Genomic DNA, 21,942 nt, shown 5'->3' on the forward strand with positions numbered 1-21,942 from the left:
GGGACTGAAAACTGGCCAACCCGAGAGTACTGAATATTATTACTGAGATTGTTATATATAAATATTACTTCCCACTAAAACGAAATGTGGCTCCTTAGAGTAAAAGCTTACTCTAGGTCTGGGACAGAAAATATAGCAGATAAGCCCTGAAACATCTCTTTGTATCAGAAAGCAAGGCAGCTATCAAAGACAACTGGATTATTATATTAAAACTATACCTAAAAACAAAATGAAACAAAAAACAAACCTTACTGGGGTCTTGTCAAAAGGACACAGAGGGGCTCTGTCTGATCAAAGACGGGCAAAAGGGGCTCCTGAGTGGCTCAGTTAGTTGGGCTTCCAACTTGAGCTCCGTCATGATGTCATGATGTTGCAGTTCTTGAGTTCAAGCCCCGCCTCACTGCTGGTGCACAGCCTGCTTGGGAGTCTCCCCCTCTCTCTGCCCCTGCTCTGCACACTCTCGGCCTCTCTCAAAATAAATAAGTAAAAACTTAAGAAAAATAAAAAAGATGGGAAAAATAACCACCATAGAATTAAGCAATCCAATCCACATTTTCATTCATCATCTCTGGAAGATGTCAGGGAACCAACATATTCTAAAAAGAGGTAACGGGCAGTGTTTTCTTTACAGAGGGTTCTACCTGAGGAGGAGGAATGACAGAAATGTAACAGGACCTTTTCTGCAGCCCCTAATGAAATAAGGATGGAGACACTGATCAAAAGTGGCTATTAAATCATTAGGGTCAAGGCTGCTGGACAACTTTATGATGGATGTGTCAGCCTGAGAACACCTGACACCCCAGGAATCAATCTCAATGTTATAAAGAGAAGGAAAACCAGACAGCATATGTTACCCAATGGATGTAATAGGAGGTACACCTATGGTATGTGTACCTATGAAGTACTCTGTGCCAAATAATTCAATCTTAAATCTGGCTGAGCCTCTAAATAGAACCATCTGTTTACAGGCAATTCAGGAGTGAAAGAATATGTTAAATACCACCATGGGAAGGCAACCAGCAACATCCAGACTGTGGACTATTCTACAGGACAAATGGCCAGGTTTCTTCTGTAAATAACTGGCAAGGAAGTAAAATGGGAAAGAGAAGAAACCTAGAGATTAGAACAGATTGAAGAGACCCATAAACCAAATGCAGTAAGTGGACCTTCCGGATTTTTATTATTAAAGGATATTTTAGATCTAATTACTAAGTGGCATTTTTGAGACAATCAAGAAAAACTGAATACCCACTAAATATTTGTAATTAAAGATACTATATTTTAGGTGTCATAATGGTACTATGGTTTTAGAAAATAAGAGTCCCAATATTTTAAAGAATCACACTAAAATGAAGATGAAACTGTATCTTGGACTTGATATAATTTTTAAAATAATTTTTTAGGGGCACTTGGCTGGCTCAGTCAGTAGATCATTTGTCTCTTGATCTCAGGGTCATGAGCTCAAGCCCCATGTTGGGCATGGAGTCTACTTAAAATAAAGGTTAAAAAAATAAAAATAATTTTTTTAAGTTCTAGGAGGTCAGGAGGTCTGTAGATGAAACAAGGTGGGGTACACGATAAATGAAGATGAATGATGGGTATAAACGGCTCATCATATGATTCTGTTTGTGTGTCTGAAAACTTCCATAAGAAAGTTTCTAAAATGGGATTATATGCCTGAAGACATACTCTTTACTTTTCTTCAACTCCAAGGCCAACAACACAAATTGTTAGCTATTGGTTATTGTGTTCACTCAAGCACAGCTTTGCAGGTTATGGCTGCTCTAGAACACTATTCTCATCTGCCCACAAAACTCACTGATCTAGAATAGATTCAAATGAACCCTCAGAGTCAGGTAAAAGTGTTTGTCACCATCATTTGCTGATAGAATGCTACAACTGGAAAGATTTTGTGTTTTTCTAACATTGTTTTAAAACATCCCAAACCCAAAAGAGATATTTCAGGGGTCTGGGTGAGCTAAAGAGGTGAACCTGTGGGCCTCTGAACCTCAGCCGCTTTTAAAAGAGCAACTCCTCATGGTGATTCACAGGGGGTACATATACCCCAATGTTTACAGCAGCACTATCAACAAGAATCAAATCATGGAAATTATGGGAAGAGCCCAAATGTCCATCAACTGACGAATGGATAAAGAAGATGTGGTGTGTGTGCGCGCGCGCGCGCACACACACACACACACACACACACACACACACACAGGAATACTACTTGGCAATGAAAAAGAATGAAATCTTCCCATTTGCAACAATGTGGATGGAACTGGAGGGTGCTATGTGAAGTGAAATAAGTCACTCAGAGAAGACAGATATATGTTCTCACTCATATGTGGATCTTGAGAAACTTAATGGAAGACCATGGGGGAAGAACAGGAAAAAATAGTTACAAACAGAGGGGGAGGCAAACCATAAGAGACTCTTAAATACAGAGAACAAACCTGAGGGCTCATGGGGGGCATGGGAAAAGTGGGTGATGGGCATTGAGGAGGGCACTTGCTGGGAGGAGCACTGGGTGTTATATGTAAGTGATGACTCATGGGAATTTACTCCCATAGCCAAGACTACAGTGTATATACTGCATGTTAGCTAACTTGACAATAATTTATTTATTTTTTTGCCATCAATAAGAANGGTGGGTGGGTGGAAGGGAGAAATGGGTGATGGATATTGAGAAGGGTACTTGTTAGGATGAGCACAGGGTGTTATAAGTGATGAATCATGGGAATCTACTCCTGAAACTAAGAGCACACTGTATACTCTGTATGTTAGCAAACTTGATAATAAATTATATTTAAAAAAAGAAAAAGAGCAACTCCTCTCTCTGCTTTTTAAACCAGGGTGGGACAGGGTGAATTCCATGAAAAGAGGTCCCTGATTTCCTAGACTAATTTTGGCAAGTCAGTCTGGTTTTGTGAAGGTAATTATCATGAACCTAGACTCCTGTCTTTGCCCTTTCTTTGCTAATACACCACCGTGGACCAACTGCTTGTTAGAGGAGCTAGCTGGGCTTTCCGCATTTGAACCCTTTTCGCTGGGTGCCCAGCCCTCACCTGCCAAGCTCTTACTGGTCCAGGAATCTCCAATTGTGTTTTGGTGGGAGAGGTGGGTGTCACATGCAATCAGAGTGGTCTGCTGGCATCCAACCTGCCAATCTGCCTCAGGGGTCCAATCTCCACTGCCCCCCAACAGGGGGTTTCAGGAGGGCCAGCTGTCTGCCCCGCTCCCACTCTGTGGCACCCTGGCCCCAGCCTCTGCATCTCCTGGAGTGTCTCGCACCCTTTCTCTACTGCTTCTCTTGGAGTTTCTCATGGCTCTCCATCTCTAGCGCTCTTCTCTCTCTCAGGCTTCCGAGACAGGCATGTGTCCCGCTGGTTAAAAAGGTAGGCCCCACAGTAGAGCTGTGTGTTTTAGTAATAGTATTTTAAAATGTTTCTTCAAAAAAAAAAAAAACCTTCTACTTTCCAGAGCAAATAAGTATTCTGGGGCAAAGAGAAGGCTGAGAGTGCAGATTCACTGTGTCTTTGGAACCCACAGGCCCCACCACAAATCTTGGTAATTCTGCTGAGGCTCTTGTTCTTCTCGCAGGACTCTTGGGTCTTTAGAAAATCAAAGATGCATCTGGACTCCTGCTAACATGACCCTGGTCACAACATGACGACAGGGAATTACCCCAAACATTTCCTGACAGACAAGAGTATTTTTTTCTGCCCAGGGCACCAGAGGATATCTGGGAGGAACTGGTTAGTAACTCTGTGCCCTGACCTCATTAAGTTAATTTGTCCCATATCTGCAGGGAGATTCCAAAACCAAGATGGTTTTGTTCTAGTGATTAGATGTATTCAAAGTTGAATAATTTTTACAACTAACAACATTTTCTCACTATAATCTTACTTCTGGAAAGATACTGTCTTAGCTTGTATTCTCAATCTCTTCAACTTGACAGCATATTCTTTGTATGACTTCATGAACAGAAGACTGTTGTTATTTGGCTAGTTATAATTCTAAAGAAGTCACAAAGGATAAATAAAGGGTAAACTGAGCGATCATCAGGAGTCCTAACTTGCCATTTCAGCAAAATAAACCTTTGAGATTCTTAGCCACACTTACTGAAGAACAGTAGGCTTTACTCAAGTGAATCAATCAATATAAATACAAGCACATTAATTAGAATCAGATATAAACTTAGTTCCTATCACATTTCTGTTGTCAGAAATTCTTCCCTATTTTAAAACTGTAGATACTTTATATTTCCTTCTAAAAGTTTTTAAGTTTTGCTCTTCCACATTTAAGTGTTTGGTTCACCTAGAATTTATTTTTGTGTATATGAAATAAGGACTCATTTCCTTTTTGTTTTGGAGGATCCATATTAAGTGACTCAGTACCATTTACCTGACAGTCCATGCTTCCATTCACCGATCTGCTATGCTAGCTCTACTGTGTATACCAGGTTTCCTAGATCCGCGGGTCTTGGGACCTTTCCATTCCATTCTCCAGATCTACCTCCAGGAAAATTCTGCACTAAAGATTTATAATCAGTTTGGACATTTGATAGAGAAAATGCCTTTCTTTTCCTCAACCTGGTTCTTGAGCAGTACCTTGGCTCTTCAAAGCCCTATGGACTTATATATTTCAGAATCTGTGTTTCAACTTTCAAGTAAAAGGACACTGAGATTTTAATTAAAATTACATTGAATCTGCAGATCAATTTGGCAAAAACATCTTTCTGACAATGTATTTGCCTTTTCATAAGTTTTAGATCTTTCAGTAAGTTTAATATTACATTTTTGGCTAAGATTCATTCCTAGGTATGTAACTTTATAATAAATACTCTCAGTATCCCCCCCCCCGCCCCCATCTAAGCTAGTTTATCTGTTGATGGTGGATTAAAATGTAAACACTTGGGGCGCCTGGGTGGCTTAGTCGGTTAAGCGTCCGACTTTCACTTTGGTCATGATCTCGCGGTTCGTGGGTTCGAGCCCCGCGTCGGGCTCTGTGCTGACTGCCGGCTCAGAGCCTGGAGCCTGTTTCAGTCTGTGACTCCCTCTCTCTCTGACCCTCCCCTGCTCACGCTGTCTCTCTCTGTCTCTCCTAGAAATAAATAAAACATTTAAAAAAAAAAAAATGTAAACACTTGATTGTGTATAAAAGCAGCCCTGATAAACTTCTTTACCAACTTCAACAATTTGCCTGTCCATACTAATGGTTTTTATATTTTTTAATTAAAAAAGTTTTTTTCAACGTTTATTTTATTTTTGAGAGAGAGAGAGAAAGGGAGTGAGCAGGAGAGACAATGAGCAGGGGAAGGGCAGCGAGAGAGGGAGACACAGAATCCAAAGCAGGTTCCAGGTTCTGAGCTGTTAGCACAGAGCGCCACGTGGGGCTTTAACTCATGAGCTGCGAAATCATGACCTGAGCTGAAGTTAGACACTTAACCGACTGATCCACTCAGGCATCCCTGGTTTTGTTTATTTCTAAATTTCATGGCTATGGTATATTTCTGACCATGGCCTCCAAATAATGTTGAATAGCAAAGATGACAACAGGCATCCTTATCTTATTCCTGATATTATAAGTACTGTCTTTTATATTTCATTAAGTAATTTGTTTCTTGTGACTTTTTTTTTAATGTTTACTTAGTTTTTTGAGAGACAGATACAGAGTGTGAGCGAGGGAGGGCCAGAGAGAGAGACGGAGACACAGAATCCAAAGCAGGCTCCAGGCTCTGAGCTGTCAGCTTCAATGTTGGCTCAAACCCACAAAACATGAGATCATGATCTGAGCTCAAGTCAGCCACTCAACCGACTGAGCCACCCAGGTGCCCCTGTTTCTAACTAGATTAAAGAAGTTCTCTCTTCTGTTTATGGTTTGCTGAGATATTCATTAATCAGGAATGACTTCGATTTTATTGAATGTTTTTTCTTTATTAGGATGATTGTCTTCCTCCTTTTTATCTACTAATGCTATTAATAAAGTAAATAACATTTAGAAACAGAACTTACAGGACTGTAACATGGATCCTATGTTTCACATTGTAACTAATCTGTTCTGCGTTAAGTATCTTTTATCCCATAACCAGTGACATGATGAAATAAATATCAGCATCTTTATAGAACATAACAACTTGGGGCAAACCGCTAACAAGTTAAAAGATCAGAACTCTGAATAAATTTCATAAATTAGGTCCGAGAGAGCTGCTCCTATGAAACACAGCCAACATGACTAGAAACCCTATCAACATATACCTGACTACAGCTTGGTGTAGCCCAATTTCCCACAAAGCAACACACTTTATCTTCTGGAGAAAAAATAAAATGCCATTGAAATGGTGCATTTGTTTTGTGTACTCGCTAGCTGCAATATTTCTGGTTATAGGTCATCAATAAAACCCTAATTTTGTTGATGTTTCCCTAGAACTAACCTAAAAGCCCACAGCATGCACAGCACTATAGTACAGTTCATTGGCTGGCAGAGCATAGGGCGTATCAGTGGTTCAGAGTGAATATAAACATATAAAATACTTCTCCCCAGGCCTAATAATAATACGAGACATTGCGGAAGTTCCCAAGAATTTGTATGGCAGAAAAACCATTTTTTCAAGATTTCACTTTGCAGTCACAAGCTTTACATGGTGAGAAGAGAACTCAGTTTATTTAGCCAAAGTTCTTATTCAAGAGGACTTCAGTGGCCTACTTAGTTACGGTACGAATATTCTGTTGGCAGGACACCAGGGTGGCTTAGTCAATTACATGTCCAACTTCGGCTCAGGCCATAATCTTGTGGCTCACGAGTTAAGAGTCCTGCACTGGGCTCTGTGCTGACAACTCAGAGCCTGGAGCCTGCTTTGGATTCTGTGGTTCCCTCTCCTTTTGCCCTTCCCAAGCTCACACTCTTGTCTGTCTGTCTATCTCTCAAAAATAAATAAGCATTTAAAAAAATATATATATTGTTGGCAATTATCGAATGGGACAGATTAAAAGTCCATAATATCTATGCTTTTATTATCATAGAAAGAAATCGGATTACTTTGACGTACCTTATTTTATGGTTAATTAATATGACATATGCCCTACAGTTATGTTTCTCTGGGCCGGAAGATTTCACATCACCAAACAATGACTAGGTGGAAAACGAAAACAAGTGGGTTGAGGTTGAGGGCAAAGCAAATCACCACTTTTGAGGAAAAAGGGAATTAACAGAGTTCAAGCAGGTCATTTGCACTGAGTGCTTCCCACTATCAGACACCCTCCAAGGCCCCTCTGTATGTAATAAATTGGGGAGCAGAAACATAATTTGTAATGGTTTATAATATGTACTACAGAAAATAGAGCTTAAATATTTTTGTTGGATAAGGACATGAAGTGGATGTGGTGACTCCCACTGAAGCTAGAGATGGGGGAGAAGAGCAGAGAGGCCCCTGCTGAGGGGAGACCCATTAATCTCTCAAGATGGTTGAGATTTTAAGTTTCCACACTAAATTTCTGATACACAAATGGTTCCGTGGCTAAAGATCAAAAATAGTTGAAAATCCTTGTTCTAGTTTATCAGTAAATTAGGCCAGGATTTAATACTTTCTATGTGAATTATTGTAAGACTTATATTTGCCATTTTAAAATATTAATTTCTTGCTTTAAAAATTTTTATAATCCATATTCTTCCCATGTCCTCCTCCCTAAATTTAAGTATATACATCCTAGAGGGTGAGTGGTGGTGTGGAGTGAAGAGGAAATATATAATACAGGACAAGGTCAAATACTAATTTCACGTGACCTTAAAAAATAAAATAGAAGACTGCAGATAAATTTCAGGGTCACTTTGGGCTGATCCTCCAACAGCAACTACTTCCGCTTTTCTAAAAACATCACCAAAATTACTACTAATTCAAATTATTCTTCCTATTACCACAATAATGGCCCATTATAAGCACAGATTACTTACAACACAATTGAGGGCACAGGAAAGAGGGATTTGGTAACACTGAATACTACATTTACTCTCCTATTCTAAAATGAAACGTTTAAATTATTTGTGGCATAGGTTCTCTTTATTTGATTAGAGAGGAACTTCATGACAAAAGGCAGGCTTAAGAAAAAAAAAAAAAAAACAAAAAAAACCTAGGGGCGCCTGGGTGGCTTAGTCGGTTAAGCGTCCGACTTTCACTTTGGTCATGATCTCGCGGTTCGTGGGTTCGAGCCCCGCGTCGGGCTCTGTGCTGACTGCCAGCTCAGAGCCTGGAGCCTGTTTCAGTCTGTGACTCCCTCTCTCTCTGACCCTCCCCTGCTCACGCTGTCTCTTTCTCTCTCTCCTAGAAATAAATTTAAAGAAAAAAAAAAAACCTAACAATGACTTTTCAAAATAGAAACTGTTATGTTTTCCCTACAAACCTGACTGCTGACAATTTCCTAAACTGTCCTCTTTTCTCCTAAATACTTAAAGAATCTTTTATTACATTTACAGGCTTAAGAAGTTGCAGCTCGTTTCTCAGTTCAACTTTTCTGGTGAGGTCACTACTTAGCTGCATTCCTTTGTAGTTTTTCCTAGTGACCTGCCCTGATTTCACTTTTCAACAATTTCACCTTCACATTCTCATTTTACCATTCTGGGTTTGACTAATTAAGATACAACACAGAATATATGAATACAGTATAATAAATTTCTGTCAAGTGCAAAATCCTGTTATGATGACAGCGCACATACTAAAGGGCTACTGGGGCTCTGAGAAGCAGCAGAGAAGCGCCTCCAGCCCGAGGACCAGAGGAGCATCTAAGCACAGATGCTCTCTGATGGATATTTGAACAACTGCATCACCAGACTGTCATGATGTATGTCTGGAAGGCCTGCCAGGTGTCCTGTTAGGTACTTCATGTCCCACACAGAACTTCTTAGCCTCGGACTCCCAAAGGAGTTGACAGCAACTGCTGAAGGCAGTCAGAAAGGACACTGCTGGCCGTATACTCTGCAAGAGTAGATACCATCAACAAGTATGTTTAGAAGGTACCCTCTAACCAAACTAAAGAAAATTTTGGTTTTAGTTAGTTCATTACCTGAAATTCACTGGATGTTTTCAAAAGGAGCATAAACTAAGACATTTTTGCTGGCTGGGGTAAATACACACGAGTCAGAAGGGATATGTACATTTTTTTTTCCCGGTAGAATAATTGAGACCAATCAGGACCAGAATCATGGCACAGAAATGGAGTCAGTTACACAACCTGTAAGTATTAAACAACCGATCTGTAGAAATTAACTGTTAATAACTTCTTACCCCCAACATGCATTTCAGAATGACACCAGGATATAGCTTTAACCCATAATTTGGTAAAATATTTTATGAATACCAACAGGCACAGGTGTCACTGCGTCTGTACACTTGTGCCGAAACCGGAGAGCTCCTGTGTCTGCTGAGTCTCATTACTCTGGGACAATCTCTAGGACAAAATCACCAAGGGAATAAAAAGATACTAATGCTATTAGACAGTGTAAAATGGATATGTTCAACAAACCCTGGGCCTTAATAAAAGTCTTTGTTTAAATGTAACTGAATTGTATCAACAGGCAGGCAATATTACCATCCACTTTCACTAAAACCAACAAGAAGATCAAATGGCGAGAAACTAAAATAGCACGGGGAGGCAGAGTCATCAAAGATGTATGAGGAAAAAGGAGCCCGGCATCAATTGCAATAGACAATTCTGAAGAGCCCATCTGAACTGTCACTAAAGGATTTATGTTCCCCGAAACCATGGTTGCCAAAACCAAGTTTTTATGCTTTGTTCCTACAGTTACAGGTGATGTTCTTCTCTCAAATGAACAAAAGTACTTAAGCTAAATCCTTTCTCTGAGTTGATAATGGCAGTTATGTGTCCAACAAAACGGGAAAAACAGAGAAGGTATGCTTTTCTATATGAAGCCGTAAGGATTTCATAGGAAAAAGCCAGCAATGGTAACTGTTAAAGGCTGTCCTACCTGTGCTTTTTGATGCCATTGGAGAGAGCATCTCCACCACCACAATCGCTTCCCTCTGACATTCTGTGTTTTCTCCTGCCCAAGTGCTCTCCTTCCTCTTCCGAGGAGCGCGCCGTCACCGCCTCCAGTCTGCTCAGGGACCGCTCAGACTCGGACTCTGCGGCACAGCAGGTTCACAGTCAATGAACTGAACTTGGGTGCAAGGAGGCAGTAACAATGGATATCTCCTTTAATGCATTAGGCTTTGAAACTTAAGCAGCCTACTTTGTCCTTCAACAATCCATCCGTTAACCACCTCCTCAGGGATTTCAGGGAACCTGCACCCAATAAGGCTAAGGACTTATGAAACAGATACAGGCTAATATAAACTTGCAAGTGAACAGATTTTATACATGACAAGAGATTTCCAAAGATTATCCAATTCTTCAAGAAATCATATTCAGGAATTTCCCCTTCCCCCAAATTTCTGTTTTTATCTTTCCTCTCAAAGCATCTTAAGGGTAACTTACCAAAAGAAAAAAAAAGGCATTCAGTTTTTAAAATTCACATATAAGAAAAAAGCTATAGTGGCTGTACTCAGGGAAAGTTTAAATTACCTCTGATACTGCATACACAAAAGAAAAGGTAATTTTAAAATACTCCAAAAAATACTTCTTTTAGTATGGTATTATTTTAATCCTCAAGAGCTAAAGCTCAAAGTGTCCATATACAATCCAATTATCAGGCAGGCATTTTTAGGATAGAAATACCATGTTCCTAATTGGCTATGTATTCAGGGTAGAGCCATCTGCCTGTTTGAGAATATGAAGACAACTTATTTTTATACAACACATTATAGTTTTCAGGCATGATCACATTATTCAACTCCTTTTAGCATTTCCAGGGTGCCTTGGTGACAGTAAAGCAGGACTATGGGGTTACCAAGTATGCTGATGGTCTCATGGTTTGTGAGTTAGGTGAAACAGCATTTGAACTTAGGTCCCCTGACTCATTTATCGCTCTATAAACTTCAACTCAAAGCAGCAATCTACAAAAAAACTTTAAACTGTGCCTATATTTCTATTCAAACATAAATTCAAGGTAACTTTCTAACTTCCCTTCTTAAGCTGATGAAGGTAACTTTCTAACTTCCCTTCTTAAGCTGATGACTACACACTTAACTGTCGTCAGCTCTAGGGCAGAACTCTTAAACACATTCAAGCAAACTTCCTTAAACTTCTTTAAATTTACTGACCATCTGCTTAGTTTGTATTATAGCTAAACTGTTCAGGAAATAAAATTTTTTAGCACTCTCTTTTCCCTCTGCTGCATTCTAGAACTTAGCCAACATCAAGGAACCTTATTTTTATCACATTAGGTTGGTTACAGATCTTCCTCGGCTTATGTCCCAATAAACTCATCAAGTTTAAAATATTAGGTTGGGGCACCTGGGTAGCTCAGTCAGTTAAGTGTTCGACTTTGGATCACGTCATGATCTCATAATTCAAGGAATTAGAGCCCCACGTCCGGCTCTGTGCTGACAGCTCCAAGCTTGGAGCCTGCTTCAGATTCTCTATCTCCCCGTCTCTCTGCCTTGCCTCTGCTTGCGTGTGTGCTCTCTCTCAAAATAAAATGTTAAATTAATTAATTAATTCATGGAATGCCTGGGTGCCTCAGTTGGTTGAGTGTCTGACTCTTGATTTCAGCTCAGGTCATGACTGCAAGATTGTGGGATCAAGCCCTGCCTTGGGCTTTGCACGGAGAGTAGAGCCTACTTAACATCCCCCACCCCCTGCCATTTGCCTCTGCCCCTTTCCCACCTTGTGCCCTCTAAAATAAACAAATAAATAATAAATAAAATATTAAGTCAAAAATGCATTTAATACATCTAACCTACGCAACATCACAGCTTAGCTTAGCCTACCTTAAACATGCTCAGAACACTTACATTAGCCTGCAGTTGGGCAAAATCATGACACAAAGCCTGTTTTATGATAAAGTGTTGAATAGCTCATATAATCTACTGCATGTCATACTGAAAACAAAATGGGTGGGTGCAGAATGCTTGTCAGCGTATCGGCTATTTACCCTCGTGGTCCTGTGGCTGCCTGGGAACCAAGGCTCACTGCTGCTGCCTGGCACTAGTCCCAGAAAAGGTCCAAATTCAGAATCTGCAGTATGGTTTCTACTGAATGCATCTCACTCTCACACCATCCTAAAGCTGGAAAACCCCAAGTTGAACCATTACAAGTCAGGACGCACCACAGTAACGACCGTTGGACAAGTAAAACGGCAGGTTGGACGACACATCCTGACCTCTGAACTTTGGCCCCTCTGAATGGTGTTAAGCTACCTGCAGAACATCTTTCAATGTCAGGAAATAACAGCTATGTTATTTTTATTTTTTGTAAATATAATTTTACTGGAATTTCTGAAAATATACTTTGTTCAAGTCATATATCTTGTAACAAAGAAACAGGTATTTTAATAAGTTTAAAGAGACTTATTTTTCATGGTCAGTTTTGTCAGGTAGTCACCACCTTGTATTCAAAAAAATTAAAGACAACCTGAATAGCCAGTAACAAAGGACAGTCACCCATCAGATGAAATTAGTTGCTAAAATTACATTTACGAAAACTTAATAAAACAGAAAAATGCTTTTAACAAAATTCAAAAGACCAAAATAATCAAGATACCATTCTGCAACTCTAAAACAGAGCAAAAAAATAATTTTACTCCTTCTTAATGAGAGACCCTTCTGGTTCAGATGTACATACAGAAGAGAGCAGTAGAATAACAAAAATCTGTGTTGGGCACAGTGAAGTAAGAGAATCAAGTTTCTGGTCTAGGTCGATGGATATCAGGAAAGACGACGTAAGAGAGGGGGTGCCTCAGGTAAATCTTTAAAAAAAGGAAAATAGCACTCAGGTGGAGGCAAGAATGTTGTTCAGAGGAAGTTGCCTGAGTAAATCCTGAATCCAAGATGATGACAGTGGTCTTTGGTGAAATAAGGGTGGTTTTTTTCACATTTACATTTTCTTAATTTTTTTTTTTAATGTTTTATTTATTTCTAGGAGAGAGAGAGAGAGAGAGCGTGAGCAGGGGAGGGTCAGAGAGAAGAGGGAGACACAGAATCCAAAGCAGGCTCCAGGCTCTGAGCTAGCTGTCAGCACAGAGCCCGACGCGAGGCTCGAACCCACGAACTGCGAGATCATGACCTAAGCGAAAGTCGGACGCTTAACCGACTAAGCCACCCAGGCGCCCCCACATTTACATTTTCAAATTTGTTTCATATGAAAAAAAAAAAATCAAGATTTTGAAGAGTCAGACAAAACAGTTTTGTCTGAATTGGTTAGTATTATTTAAGATGCATTAGTACTTTATAATTCAGTTGTCATGAAGACCAAAAAGCACTGAAGCAAAAAAACAAAAAAACAAACCTCAGGCATTTATTAAACAGCACTATGAACAAAACAATGTATTTGCTATTTAAGGACTATAAATCATAAGACAGGGACTTGTCCACCTAAAAAGAAAATTCCTAACAAAAAGCAGACATATGCAGTAAACACCACAGAGGTAAGGCAATTAAGAGCTTCTATGAAGCAAAGAGACTTTTTCTAAAATAAGACTTCAACTTAGTGAATACAAGACCTCCTACCTTCATCCCTACTACGGGACCACCGGGGTTACCTCCCCAGGGATCCTCTGTGGCGAGTGCTACAACCTGACTCCCTCTCTGCCCCTTCCCAGTCAGCCTCTCTCCTAATTCCCTTTCTCCTGGTTCTTCGACCTCTCCCTTCGCCCAACCCTTTTTCCCAACCTCCCTCACTAATACAACCAGGCTATCCCCACCTTCCCCTTGAGGGCACCAATTACCTCCATAATGTGAAGTCCAACGGGTCATTTTTTAATTCTTAAAGAATTATCGGCTCATTCGCAGTATATGACACTGGTTAATTCAATCCTCTCCTCCCTTTATCAAGTGCAGCAGTATGGAGTCAAAGAAGAGAAAGATCTGGTCCCTGCCCAGGGTCTAGCAGAGGTGGACTGTTTTGTGAACATCTGAGTTCAGTAAAGTTTTTTAGGTACAGTAACAGAAGTCTGAATGGGAACAGTAGGCCAAAAGGACAAGGTGTCTAGAAAGGACTATGGCTAATGATGGACAAAAGTAAGGGTGAGGGGGAGAGAGAGAGTTGCAAGAGAGGACTTTACCAAGCAGAGGTAAGAGCAGGACCCAGCACAGATGGGAATGGGGTGCTGGGTAGACGGGAGTGGAAGATACAAGGAAGGAGTAGCAGTAGAGGGTGACCACAGGTACGGAGATGAATCTGAATTTCGGAGTCCCTAGTGCAGCTGAGCGTGTGAGATAAAGAAACAGTAAAGGCAGGCAGTGGGGCAATGAGGATATAAAATAAAGAAGGAATGAGGCAGTGTCCCGATGCATGCCGTGAGGGTCTGTACACCTGGCCAGGGGGCAATCACAAACTTCTCTCCGAGCATTCTAGTGTCAAAGGTAGAGAAGGAAACATGATCAACAACGTGATTTACAGTGCCCCTGTGGTAAAAACTAACTAGCTGCTTAATTAAGAACAAAAGCTCATTACTTCTAATACTATGAACAGAGAGATGTCTATTATACATAGTATGAAATAGTTACTTTATTGGCAAGACGGAGTCATTTACGTTTATTTACTTCTTTTGAGAGAGCATGTGTGTGCATGTGAGAAGGGGAGGGGCAGAGAGAGGGAGAGAGAATTCCAAGCAGGCTCTGTGCTAACAGGCTGGGGGGCCCTATGAGGAGGCTCACTCCCAGAACCACACGACCTGAGCTAAAACCAAGAGCCAAACACACAAACAACTGAGCCATCCAGGTGCCCCTAAATAGGGAGTTATTCTTAATAGACTGCATTCATAGCATTAGTCACACCAATCTGTCCCTAGGACAGCATCGTTTCATATAGAGACCCACAGTTCTAGATATATTTAAATTCAAACATGTTGTGGCACCTGGGTTCCTCAGTCAGTTAAATGTCTTACGCCAGGTCTCAGCTCAAGGTCGTGATCTCTCAATTCATGAGTTCGAGCCCTGCATTGGACTCTGAGCTGACAGTGTGGAGCCTGCTTGGGATTTCTCTCTCCCTCTCTCTCTCTTTGGCCCCTCTCCGGCTTGCTATCTCTCTCAAAAAATAAACAAACATTAAAAAAAAATTCAAATACGTTTAGCTCAATACCTAATAACACCAGAGCCACTGTAGAAGTTTACGGATCAAGGTAAAGCCTGCCCATAGAAGTAATTTTCAAATCTCCCAGTAGTAATATATTGGTGATAGATCTTAGCACTTCTGAAAATCTTCAATCTCAATCTTAAAACTTCAGGTTTTTCAATTTTGCCCACACATATAAGTATCAAATAAGCTAGACCTTATCTATCATCCAATGTTAATGGGCAACATAGTAATGTCTTAGTGGAAAGCATAAAGCACTTGGAGAGAGTGCTTAACGCCTGCTCTGTGGTAGTTACTGAGCTCTCTTATAACAGCATAAGGCCATGATCCTCATGTTTTAAAAAGAAAAACACAAACCATGTGGGAGAGGAGTTAGTCTTTCATGGGTAGAGTTGGGAGTTTCAGTTTCAGTTTGGAGAATGAATCCGGGTGGGGGCAGGTAGGTAATGGTTGTGCAACAGTGTGAGTGTGCTCCGTGTGCTCAAAGCCACTGAACTGCATACTGAAAAGTGGTAAAAATGGCAAATAATATATTATGCATACTCTACTACAACAAAAATAAAGCCCAAACAAATAAGCACACAAAAACCTGTTAAGCCAAAGCTCTATCATGCTGGATGCATGAACTGTATTCTGGTCCTGTTAGCCCACTTCAATACCAATGAAAAACAAAAACAATGCAGAAACAAAACTGGTTGATTTTTCTACAGACATATTTCCAAATGCAGCAAAAGACAGTATTTTAACAATATACACAAGCTAGATTCCAGACACAGTCAGCCTTTCACCATCCTTCTAATTTCCCCCTTATAAACATGTGTGTTTCTGTAGTAGGCAAAGCCACCCTAAATTTTCAGACTACTTCATCAACCTCTGTAAAACAGGGTAAGGGAATTTATGAAATAGCCTTAAGTTATTTACTGAACTTCTGATAGGCAACTAGGAAAATCCGTGCCATCGAGTAATGAAGAAAGGGAATATAGTGTGTCCATATTTGTGCCTTTGTTTATACCCACACAGTTACAAAAGGACTCGGGTGGCTTAATTGAGAATTTGATTTTAAAGAAAAACTGTCAGAATAACACTTTGAAAAAAAGACTATTTCACAAGATAAATTCTTTAGCCTGTAGGAGAGCATTTAAAGTAGAAACTGTGCCTGATTATTTTCTCAATGAAAATAACACATTAATAGAATGTTTTAATGTGACAAATCTCTAAAGGCCTAGACCTTTAAAGTTCTGTCCACATTAGGACACAATCTTCTTTCACTTCACAATCATAATCCCCTCTCTCTCATGCAAACAGCGTGGAAGCCAATGGCTGTGACGTGGTTAACATGACTTTACAACATTTCTCATCAACTTTCATACATTAAATATGTACGCTTCTTTGTGTGCCAGCCATACCTCAATAAAGTGGTCTTAAAAAAACCTTCAGAATTAAAAGGATCATTAATTCTACCCTACTTTGAGTTCTACCTCTATTAAAAGGCTGAAAGAACAGTTCATAAAGTTAACAATGTGAACATGCCAACAATTCTTAGGTTATCCTGATGAACTTATTTTTATATGACCTTTGAGAACGAGCTTGTGAACAAATAGTACAAAGGAGCAAAACAGTGGATAACATCCAAGTAACCTTTCCCCTTTTACTTAAGGTAACAGGAAATGGTCGGGAGATACACATGCTCAACTTAATACTTTTACTGTTGGTTTCCCACATACTAGGCATATTCTAAAAATGTCCCAAGTAACCCAAGGTAACCCAAGCTCAAAAAATCAGTACCAGATTTTAATTTTGCTTTAGGGTACTACTATGTAAACTTAAAAAATTATAGTAAATATAAAGAACACAAACAAAAGTAAAACCTACCACACTGAAAATAAATTGTAAACTGAAAGTCAAAACGAGTCCAGAAGGGGCTGCCAAGAGGGTACTACAATAATTTACTAAGGAAGTGACAAAAGCTTAAAACAGAACCCTGGCAGCAAGCATCAAGAGTGAGAGACACTCTAGACAGACATATCCTCCCTGAATAATGTCCAAGGTCAAAATCAGCCAAATGGTATAGTGTTGCTTATGACAGAGTTTCTTAAAAGTACTGGCTTGTCCCAAAGCAACTAAATCTACTCCCGTTTTCCACAACTTGCAAACTCTGCACATGTGACTGAAGATGAAGAATTCCATAAGCCACAGTGTGTGGACTGCCGGGAATCTTATGTGTAACTGTTTTGAACGATTAAATTCAGAGCTTCCTAGTTTGTCTTGCCGACATCCTTAAAATTGTTTTCAGGAAGGTCACATATGCATTCACTCACAAAACTAAGACTAGTTACAGAAAAATCTACTGTTATTAAAAAAAAAACACACACACACACACACTTGGGGCGCCTGGGTGGCTTAGTCGGTTAAGCGTCCGACTTTGGCTTAGGTCATGATCTCGCGGTTCGTGGGTTCGAGCCCCGCGTCGGGCTCTGTGCTGACTGCCAGCTCGGAGCCTGGAGCCTGTTTCAGTCTGTGACTCCCTCTCTCTCTGACCCTTCCCTGCTCACGCTGTCTCTCTCTCTCCTAGAAATAAAAAATGTAAAAAAAAAAACACTTTTCTTGTGACTTCAACTTAATAAATCAACATTTACCATGTATCTACCACACACCATGTAAAGAACCAGCTGCTGAAACAGTGTAGGAAGATTCAGGAGACAAGGCTGGTGCTCTCCAAGTATTCGAAGTCCAACGTATAAGATGCATAGGTTCATATAGGTAAATAAGACATGTACGTAAACTTAATGTTTATACAAAGCGTCTGTGGACAGTTGAAGAGGTCGCTCATAAGGGACCCAGGGTACATTCCAAGCAGAGATGACATCTGAGCTGCAATGCTGAAGACCAGTTTAACGAGAAAAAGAATAAAATGGGTGTGCAGGGGAATAGCAAAGAGCTCCAAAGCCTGAAAGAACAAATGTGTGTCCAAGAATATCTAACAGAGCTAGAGAGAAGGGTGGCTGGAAGGAAAAGATGTGGGCAGCAGGGGTGAAGTTTATAGTGAATTAGGTCACAGAGTTTGGACTCAACTGTAGTTAAGGGGATGTTTTTCCAGGGAGTGATGAGGTCAGTTTTAGATTTTACACACAGTACTGATCTATCAGTGTCCTGTGGCCACTGTAACAATTACCACAAACACGGTAGCTTAAAACAACAAAAATTTAGTCCTTTATAATTTCGGAGGCCAGAAATCAAAAATCACCTTCCCTGGACCAAAGGCACAGTGTTGGCAGGATCACCGTCCCCCTGGGTGCACTAAAGGGAGAATACATTCCTTATGTCTTTCAGCTCTGCAGGCTGCCTGCACTCCGGGGCCTGCGGCCACATCCCTGGGCCTTCAGGTCACCTTGGCCTCTGTCTCATCTCCCTCCATCTTTCTGTTACAGGATACCTGTGAAGGCAGTCAGGTCCCACCCACATAATCCATGCTTATCCCTTCAACTCAAAATCTGTAATCATATTTGCCAAGGTCTTTTTACCAAAAAAAAAAAAAAAAAAAAAAAGTTACAGGTTCCCAGGATTGGAAGCCACACTTATCTGTGGGGGACTGCTTTTCAGCCTCCCACATCTGACAACATGTCAGATGAAAAACGGGCTGGCAGAGACAAAGACCAGAAGCAGCAAAACTGGTTAGAAAAGCATCTTCCACTCTCTGAGGTCAAAGGGAGGAAGAGGTGAACTAAGGTCCCCTCAGCGAGTATGGGCAGGGCCGGGGGGGCATGAGGGAAGGGATAAAGGGGACCTCTGCATGTGTAGTTTTCCCAGTGGGAAGATGATGATGTGGTTAGCCAAGACAAGGAATGCAGAAGGGGGAAGAAGATGGTGCCAAAAGAGATGGAAATCCTAAATACATCATTATCTTCCACATCAACAAGTGTTCAAGTTCAGTCATTTTGGCCTTAAAGCTGTATCCCAAAATTTCATTTGCTCAAATATGTGAACTCCTAATGGGTGCCAGAATATGCTGGGTGCCAGGGATACAGGCTTTCTTGTGGAATATACTAGCTGGTCAACTGGCAAGGCTGACAGAAACCAAATAAATCGTACAGAATTTCAGCTCTGGAAAATGGTGCAGAGAGCCTACAAGTGGAGATCCGATCAAGTCAGGAAAGTCAACCAGGCTTCCTTGAGGAAGCCACTGACCCTTCCGCAAAGGTCAGGAAGACATGTGTTCATTAAAGCAACACAAAGAGAGAACTGAAACTTTCCGCTCTCACTTCAATTGCTTTTATTCAAACTCTTGTCATCTCTCATCTAGGACACAAGGACCCTGAATCAATCTTTACTCCTACAACACAAACACTCTACGAGAACGTGAACTCCTGAGTAGACACCAGGTCTTATCTTCTTCGAATTTCCATCTTAGTATAATGCAGTTATAAGAATTCCACAATGCTTATGTTAAAAATTATATGAATCTTTATAAAACACTAATCTGAGGTCTCTTTGAGAATTATGCCTGTTGGCTCCCCACCACCAGTATGCTAAAATTCAAATTCTTCAGCACAATCTTGTCACAGGACTCATTACCAGCTGGTCCTAAATGACTTTCTTGGCTTCATCTTCCCAGCACTCTAAACGTTCACTCTTGCCTCGGCCACACCTTCTTTCAAGAGGTTTTGTAAACAATTTTTCTTTACATCTCCATGTGCTATCCTCTTCCACAAAGCATTTTCTACCCGTCGTATCTGTCTGGAGAACCTTTGCTGACTCTTCAAAACATTACTCAACTGTAATGCGTTGTCCAACTTTCTCAAGCTGTCAGCAGCCTCTCTGAATTTCTGTCACCCTCGTGACATACCACCCAGCAGTACTCATTCACTAACTTGTTCAACAACTATTTACCAAGCGCCTCTTTCTTTATCTAGCACTATTCCAGGGACCGGGCATACAAGAGCGAACCGAGCAACATCTTGTCCTCACGGAGGAGGCTACATCCTAATTGTGGGGGATCCACAAACAAATGACTATTATGTGAAAGGTGTGGTTGTTTTTAAAGGGCAAAAAAGGGGAGGGAATAAAAATTGATACAGTGAAAGTCTTTCTGAACAAAAGAATGAAGTGAGGGAGCAAGCACTGTAGATATCTGGGGGAAGAGAGTTCCCGGCAGAGGAAATAATGAAAAGCAAAGACCCAAGGGAGAACATGCTTGGCAAGTTCAAGAACTAGCACTGAGGTCAGGGTGACAGAAGTGAGGAGGACAGAGGCAGACTTCAGAATGGTGGCAGAAGGCCAGATCGGGTAAGACTTTGGTTTTTATTCCAGTCAAGAAGCAAAGCCACTGGAGGGTTCTGCGCAGAGGACTGATGTGAACAGATTCATGTTTCAGAATGATCACTGTGAACGCTGTGTTTAGCACAACACTGGAGAGAGGGGTGCAAGCAGGGAGAACAGTGAGAAAACTGCTGTAATAATCTAGATGAGAGATGGTGGGGGCATGGGTCTCGGTGGTAAGAGTGTGGATATGATGAGTGGCCAAGAGGCTGGTATAGTTTGAAGGTACATCTAACAGGATCTGTTGAGGGACTGAATATGGATGTGATACACAAAAATGAGACTGTGTGATGGATAATTCGAAGGTTCCAAGACTTGGCCAAAGCACCTGGAAAGACAGACCTTCCACCTACCAAAATGCAAAAGACTGCAGAAGGAACCGGCTTTGAACAGGAAGCAAGAGTTCTGTTCGGGACATTTTAAGATATTTATAAGATACTGTTAAACATTTACGTGAATACGTCAGGTGGATAGTTAGAAAATGAGTTTGGAATTCAGGGGGAAGCCAGAGGCTGGAGACACAAAATTATGGAGTTCTCAGAATATAGATAATATTTAAAGGCATGAGACTAGATGAGACCATGTCAGGCAACAGGGCTCAAGCTTTAATGTCCATATGAATCACCTACAGATTTGGGGAAAAAAAAAAAAACCCACAGATTCTTATTCGCTAGGTCTGAGCCTTAGGTTGTGAATTTCCAACAAGCTCCCAGGGGATGCTGATGCTAATCTTCAGGCCACACTTTGAGTACAAAGGACTGATAGATAAGTGTGGACAGGATAGAGGTTCCCTGCCTGCCATGGAGTCACTCTAACGTCAGAAGCTAGAAGGATGCAAAAGGACTGGCACAGGAAACTGAAATGAAATCACATGAGAGTGATGTTCTGCAAGCCAAGTAACGAAAATGTTCTGTGAACAGCTTTCAGTGCCAGTGAGAGGGCAAGAGAACTGAGAAAGAACCACTCAAACAGGCAATTGAGTGTAGTCCAGTGGTGACCTGATCGAGCACGGAGTGCAATGGTGAGAATAAACCTATAAACAGAGGGTGTTCAAGATAACACAGTGAGGAAGGAGAGTAAAGTGAGATCAAAGGCACTTTTAGAAGATTTAGCATTTTAAAGGCAAGACAGCTGATGGGAACAAGAAACAAGCCATTGCCTGGGAGAGAGGAGGAGACATAGAGATGTCCTTTTGTAGGTCAGAGGGGGTGGAGTCCCAGGCACAAATGGGGAGGTTTCAGTTTCATCAATGCAAAGCAGAGAAGGTACAACACGCACACATACTACATATCCTGGGGTGTGGCGGCTTTGATACTGAAAACAGGAGGAGTGTGTCAGTGACATAATGTCCCCAGCTGATGAAGAATGGAGGAGGAGGTATGCAAGTTTTAGGTGAGATACGTATGAAGCAGCACGTGAAAGTCACGGACCACAGAAA

General features: G+C 40.9%; 1 protein-coding gene across 9 annotated transcripts in view; it reads right to left on the reverse strand.

Annotated features, from left to right (window-relative positions):
* The window catches only part of OSBPL1A (oxysterol binding protein like 1A), a 241,841-nt gene that overhangs the window by 70,348 nt on the left and 149,551 nt on the right, over positions 1-21,942 (reverse strand). For 8 of the 9 annotated variants that reach the window (XM_077778061.1, XM_077778060.1, XM_077778059.1 and 5 more), the window contains one exon: positions 9,982-10,138. The exons of the other annotated variant lie outside the window; for it this stretch is intronic. In XM_077778061.1, the coding sequence (XP_077634187.1) occupies positions 9,982-10,138 (157 nt within the window). The remainder of the gene's footprint in view (positions 1-9,981; positions 10,139-21,942) is intronic. 9 annotated transcript variants of the gene reach the window in all.

This window comes from Crocuta crocuta, unplaced genomic scaffold, assembly GCF_008692635.1.
Source record: "Crocuta crocuta isolate KB4526 unplaced genomic scaffold, BGI_CrCroc_1.0 scaffold26, whole genome shotgun sequence".
NCBI classification, from domain to species: Eukaryota; Metazoa; Chordata; class Mammalia; order Carnivora; family Hyaenidae; genus Crocuta; species Crocuta crocuta.